Source organism: Juglans regia, chromosome 6 (assembly GCF_001411555.2).
Source record: "Juglans regia cultivar Chandler chromosome 6, Walnut 2.0, whole genome shotgun sequence".
NCBI classification, from domain to species: Eukaryota; Viridiplantae; Streptophyta; class Magnoliopsida; order Fagales; family Juglandaceae; genus Juglans; species Juglans regia.
The window spans coordinates 11,025,372-11,032,465 of record NC_049906.1 but is presented as its reverse complement, the minus strand read 5'-3'; the positions used below and the strand labels follow the sequence as shown (position 1 = coordinate 11,032,465).

General features: G+C 34.6%; 1 protein-coding gene across 1 annotated transcript; it reads right to left on the bottom strand.

The window, feature by feature from the left end:
- Positions 1 to 243: 243 nt before the first annotated feature.
- Positions 244 to 810, bottom strand: LOC109019464. Its single transcript, XM_019001750.2, has one exon. It carries the CDS (start codon positions 808 to 810, stop codon positions 244 to 246), a length of 567 nt encoding a protein of 188 aa, XP_018857295.1.
- Between the last annotated feature and the right edge of the window lie 6,284 nt (positions 811 to 7,094).

Sequence of the window (7,094 nt, the reverse complement as noted above, 5' to 3'; positions counted from 1 at the left end):
TCTAACTCTAGCTTCCATAGAATGCAAACAATCTTTAATTGCCTCTGTAGATGAGTCTGAAGAGGTATAAATCTTGTCAAAATATCCCTTGAATGCATCTACAATAGCTACAGCCTTTGTCAATAACCTTTCAAAATCAACTTTAATTTGTTTCATGGTATTCTTTTTCTTCCTTTGTGTTGCACATGCATGAAAACATCGATTATATCTATCACCTTCCTCATACCAATTGCATCTTGCTCTTTATTTCCAGTTAATGTCTTCTTGTTCCATTAGAACCCCCAACTTCGATTGTAATTGTTTCACCTCATTTATCACATGCTCATCTTCATTTTCTTGTAACTTCTTCATCTGATTAGAAAGATCTTTAGTTTCCTTCCCCCTATTCTTGTCCTTTTGTCTACTCCATCTACCAAGTGCCTTTTCACAACTCTCAAGAAGGCCCTTCACCTTATATATAAGATCAACATGGTTTCCACCAAAGTTCCAAGTTTCTTGTACAACGCGACCACAATCCTCCTCAAATTCCCATTTTGCCTCATACCTAAACAGCTTCACACAATTTCTGGCTTTCTCCTTTTTCTCACTAAACCACATCAAAATAGGTCTGTGGTTAGAACTTCTAGCCACCAATCCTTCTACCCCACAATTCTTGAACATGGTTGTCCATAGTGGATTAGCTACTGCCTTATCCAACCTTTCCTTTGTGTATGTTCCATCCCCATGTTTATTACTCCATGTGAACTTGTCCCCTTTACAACTAAGATCATAAAGGTGGCAGACCTCTAACACTTCTCTAAAACTGGTCATATGTGCTTCATTCCTTGGCCTTCCTCCATTTTTTTCATTATTGAGTAGAATTTCCTTAAAATCCCCTATTACACACCATGCATATTGAGAAGATGGATTTAAATATGCCAATAACTGTAACACCCCGTATTTTAGTATATTTTTATTGAATGATTATTTTTATTAATTCAAAAATTTATTTTCTTGTTTTAAAATTATCGGATTTTTAGTGGGTTTATTTTTATGATTTTTAATTTTGTGAAAATTAATTTGATGTGCTTTCTTAATATTAATTATTGTTATGCATTTAAATTGTTCTTCATTTTTAAAATTAATTTATTGTTGGACTTAATTATTTTATTTTCACTTTATCATTATGTTTAAATTATTTTATTTAAACTGCTGTTTTGAATTTATTTTCGTTGCATCATTTTTGTGACCCATGATGTGGGGATTGGATCTCATTTCTTTCTCTTGATTTTTTTCTTTCCTCCCTTTTTCTTTTCTTTTTCTTCATTTTCGTTACAAGAAGCCGCGGCACCTCTTGTGTTCGCACGCCGCCGTCGCGCCACCTCCAGCCACCATTTCTTCACCACTTCATCCTCGACCTCCTAGCAATACAATGCACCCAACCCCAGCTCCGATTCGCTACCGGTGAAGTACTTCCAACTCCATGTCCGATTTGGGCATTTTAGCACTTCAACCACCCTCTACACTACCACCCACGGCCAACCACCACCACCACTAGTTTCACTGACATCCCTAAGCCATTCCCTATCAATCTCGGGTCTTCGTTTGCACCCGTTCAAAAGTGGTTCTTTGAGACCCACGGCCACAGTGCATTTGACACTATTTTCTAGCTATGTTGCCACTAGGGCTGAGCACCGACTGTTTCGGAGTCGGAGGGCCCAACCTCCGACTCCGACTCCGACTTTGTCGAAGGTCGAATCCGACCTCCAACTCTGACTCTGCGATCTACATAATCCGCTCCGACTTTGTCGGAGTCGGAAATCCTGTCAATCATGCCATGTGCATAAACTTTTGTTTTTAACTTTTCTTTTCCAACATTTTATTGGCAACCAAACGGAGTCCTTACTCAGACCCATTAACCAAAAACAAGGCCCAACACACAAATCCCATCATCTATTTCTTTGACCCACATTTTTCCCATCAACCAAACGCAGTGCACATCAATCAATGATAATTATTATAATACAAAAACTTCCACAGTAAAAACTGAAGAAGCAACAAACATATGTTCCCCAATTCAGACAAGAGGAAAAATAAAAAATAAAAAGATTACGGATTTACGAAGTTGGGAGAAACCCTACTGACCTTTCAAGTAATTGATCATGCAAGCATGGAAGCCGTCTGCTTGAGAGGAGGGCTGCGAGAGAGAGGGGCTCTGCGAGAGGAGCGGCGAGTCGGCGACTGAGGAGAGAGGGTTGCGCCTGCTCGAGAGAGAGGGCTGCGAGGGTTTAGTGAGTCTTCGATTCAGTTGGGAATGGGGATTGGGGAACCCGCACCTCGGCACCTGACCTAATTAGTTCAAACTTCAGTCCCCAGGTCCCCAACGAGTAACGACTAACGACACCGTATTATGTATTGTAAAGTAGTATTAACTGTATTAAGTATAGTTACTAATTAATATGAATCTATTTTATATTATATATATATATATATATATATATGAAGATTCATAAAAAAAATATATGATATATATTATTATAAATGACTATTAAAAAAAAGGGCACCGTATACGAAATACTAGTAATACACTAATATACTAATAGTTATTAATACTAATAGTGATATTAATACTATATATAGTTATAGTTATAGTCATTTAGTATAACTATATTAGTATAAGTTGTAGTGATGTAGTATAACTTTATAATATATTAGTATAAGTTATAGTGATTTAGTATAGTTATAATACTACAAGTTATAACTATAGTCTATATTAGTATTAGAATTAGTTATAGTGATTAGAATAACTATATATTAGTATTTGCTATAATGATTTTAATTTAGTATAACTATATAATAATATTAGTATAAATATTATACTAACTATATCACTAATAGTGTTAGTATACTAATACTAGTATATCGCTATAGTTAATAGTACCCTATAGTAATATAACTATATTAGTATTATAACTATATTAGTATTACTTATAGTGATTTAAATTTTAGTATAACTATATTAGTATAAGTTATAGTGATTTAGTATAGTTATAATACTATAAGTTATTACTATAGTCTATATTAGTATTAGTATTAGTTATAGTGATTAGCATAATTATATATTAGTATTTGCTATAGTGATTTTAATTTAGTATAACTATATAATTAATAATAGTATTAGTATAAATATTATACTGACTATATCACTGATTGTATTAGTACACTAATGTCTAATACTAGTATATCACTGATTCACTATAGTTAATAGTATCATAATAGTAATATAGTATTAGTAATTGATACTACAGTAATTTATATAGTAATTTATATATAGGCTTAAAGTGGTTTACTAATTTATATATAGTAATTAATACTATTAGACTATTAGTAATTTATATGAATAATACTTTAGTTATTATACATTAGTATTATATGTTATTATAATTTTATATATTAGTGTTTATACATTAGTATTACAATATTACATGTCGATGTTATTACTCATCTTAGTGTTTATAGTATATTATATATACATTAGTTATTAGTATTATATGCTATTATATTTATACATTAGTAATTTAGTGTTACATGGTAGTAATATTGTAAATTTGTAATAGTATGATATTTACATATAGTCATATACTAAACTATTATTAGTCAATTTAGTTTATATATTATAGTATAAAAATATTATTTAACTAGTATATTATTGAGTTTAACTAACTATATAAGATATAATTGTATAAAATTTAAATAATTAATATATAGAAAAACACATCTTTTTATAAAATATGTATAAAATCGGAGGCGGAGTCGGAGGCGGAGTCGGAGGGCCACGTCGGAGGTGGATTCGGAGTCGGAGGCGGAGGCAGAGGCGGAGGGTCGGAGTCGGATCGGAGCGGAGTCGGAGTCGGTCCATCAATGGCTTCGACTCCGACTCCGACTCCGACTGCCAAGAGGAAAAAACCTTCGACTCCGACTCCGACAAGTCGGAGCCGGAGCGGAGTCAGAGCGGAGCCGGTGCGGAGTCGGATTCGGAGTCGGATTGTTTGATTTTTGCTCAGCCCTAGTTGCCACTTCTTGCAGTTTTGTGATCCCTCAGAAATTATTATATAGCACTGTAAGTATTTTTCCAAATAACTTTCGTGATTTAAATGTATTTTTGCACTAACTCATTTCACTGTGATCTGGTTGGTTTTTACTGGACTGAGTCCTAGGAGTAAATGGGTCTGATGGATTGGTGGATAAAGTTGTTTGTGTGTTTGGGCTGTGTTGAGTGTTGTTGGATGTTCGTTATTGAGATGTTACATGTACATTGCATCTTTGCACGCATGATCATGTTTGTAAAGAAAAGCGGTTTTCGTGTAATTGCATTCATGTTCATGTGTTATTGAAAACTGGGTTTTAATGTAAGAAATGGTTTTGGGTGCATGTGTATCACGACCCCAAGTTGATATGGGGCATTATCTTGGTGGAGCTCCTCTGGTCACTCGGGAGCGGAATATATTGAGTGACGTCCCCTAGATTGTCACTAGGCGACAATGGGATCGGACGAGATGGTCTCGTGCCGACTCCGTGGCCCCTCTACTGGTGGGGGCTAGAGGATGCTTGACCATGAATACGCTGGGCACGGAACTGGGCATCGCTACGAAACCAAGACGTGCGTATGGTCCCTAGGGGAGATCATGGTGCATATGGTAATAATGGTTTAATGGACTATTTTCTGGAAAAATAGCGTGTGTTGGATATGGATTTTATGTGAATCATTTTCTGGAAAAATGTTTTACGGATATTTTGGGCCAAATGGGATTTTGGCGTATATTGGAAAATATTCATTTTCGGGAAAAATGATGTTTTGAGAATAATGCACATTTCATCATATGCATGCATGTTGGTTACATTAATGCATTTTTATCTCGTGGTTGTTTGGTTTATACTTACCTGCGGTATCGTTTATGGTAATGCAGATTTTGATGCAGATGATGCTAAGGGCGAGCTTGAGGTCGTGTATTGGACTTGTATTATATTTATTTTGGATGATTGTATAACTCTTTTAAACCATTTTTACTGATGTTTAAATTGTGTTAACAATTTTGGTACTTAATAGACTTAAATTATCCACTCCGTTATTTTTGTACATTGTTACATGTACACATACTTGGCACTATCGTTGGGATGGGTGACCGTGTTGTCACCATCCGGGTGTCTCGATTCCCGTATTCTTGTACATGGGGATCGGGGGCGCCATAGGTGGTGTCAGAGCAGTTTGGCTCTGGGTAAAACCACATGTCCCATAGGTGAAGTACCAGATAGTTTTAAAAGTTGTTATTTGAAATTATTTAATTTAAAGTATGTTGCTTTTATTGGTTTTTATTTATTTTATTGTATACTACTTTGTTTGTTTATTTATTTTGTTTCATTGTATGTTATTTTATTTTATTTGTTTTGTTTTATGGTAGGTTATTTTATTTGTTTTAATTATTATATTGTGAACTACTTCATTGGTTTTATTCATTTTGTCGTATGTTATTTTATTTATGAAATTTTATTTTATTTTGTTTTGTTTTGTTTTGTTTGGAATTGAAAGGCGAGTTAAGGGTTGTGATATGCCAGGAAGATGGTACGACTAAGAATGTCATTGTTAGGCTTGAACATTTTGTGTAGTAGGCTTGAACTCTTGGTGATTGGTTTGTTTTAATTTCGAGGATTGAAAGGAGCGACATGGTCTGGGTGAACTCTTTAGAGTAGGAACTCAAGTTGCTACTAAGGAGGGGAATAGTTTTAAATTGTTTAGGATAATTGAGGTCTTAGGTTCCATAGAATTTATGTAATGAGTCTATTGTGTAGGAGGTTGTAAGTTCAACGAACTTCAAGGTTTGATTTATGAGAAGTTCATCTAAGGTTTGAGGCCCAATAGTTTTTAGGAAATAGGTTTATGGGATTTAAGGTGGTAGGTTCAACAAGCAATTAAGGGATTACTTAGATTAGAAGTTTTCGATCTTGCCGACCTTGATAAGCAATTTGAAAACATTTGGGATTTTAGAATTTACAAGTTTTATAAGGTGAATGTTGTAGATTTAAGGTCATCGATCTTGAGGATTTTGGGAAATGATTCTTATCTGATTTTTGGTTTTAGAATTGCAGAGTTGAAGTGCTGAATTAAAATAGGATTGATCAGAGTTGAGTTTCTGATATGAGAATTTTTCAGAAGAGAATTTCTTTGCGGATGGAAGGTAATTATCTAGTTTGTGTATTTTTTTAGGATTGAAGATGTTGATCTAGTTCGAAAAATTATTGTTTTTAGCTCGAGGTTACAGTGACAGGTTAAAGATTTAATCCATATCAATTTTAAGGATAATAGATGGTACGGATTTAGGAAATAATTCTTGTTGATTTCGAGGATATAAGTCTAGATGATGGAAATGGTAGTGATGGACCACTTGCATGTTTGGAAGCTTTTTGGTTTTGGCTAAGGGTGCGTGAGATCGATGCGTAATAGTGGTGTGTGTTGATGGAATTCGGAGAGTACAGGTCCTAGTCTCATTTTTTTTTGGCTTGGAAGAAGTGGCTTTGTGGGTGTTGTAGATGAGTCGATACGACAGTACTAAATTCAAGAGACCTTGGCTTTGAGTTTTTGATAAGTTGATTAGAGTGTACAATTGAAGTTGGTTACCCAATGGAATGATGGTTGGGAATAATTGTTGTGATTACCTTCAAGAATTAATTGTGACTTGAGGTTACCTAGAAATTTAAATTTTTAAGGCTATACTTTCCTTTGGAGATTGAGCGTCCATTTGGTTGAATTAAGGAAATTGTTAATTAACTTGAAGAGAGATTGATGGGTTGCCATGTATTGTGTATGATAAGATCTTCGAAGTTGAAGTTTAGGCATCAACAGTGGATAATATGATCAAGTATGTGAGTTAATAAAATATTAGGATCCATGGGTGTTGTGTAATGGCTTTTGGTGGATTGAAGATTTGAGCAGTATGGCTTGCCTTGAGGTTTAATAGTGATGTGCTATTGAAGGAACTAGTCGTGTTAATACTAGCTTATATGAGTAGAAATAGGTGGGCGAGTTACCAAGAAGGTTTTGATAATGTTTTGATGAAGTC

Coding starts and splice junctions, on each gene's coding strand:
- LOC109019464 (XM_019001750.2), bottom strand. CDS start 810: ATGACCAGTTTTAGAGAAGTGTTAGAGGTCTGCCACCTTTATGATCTT.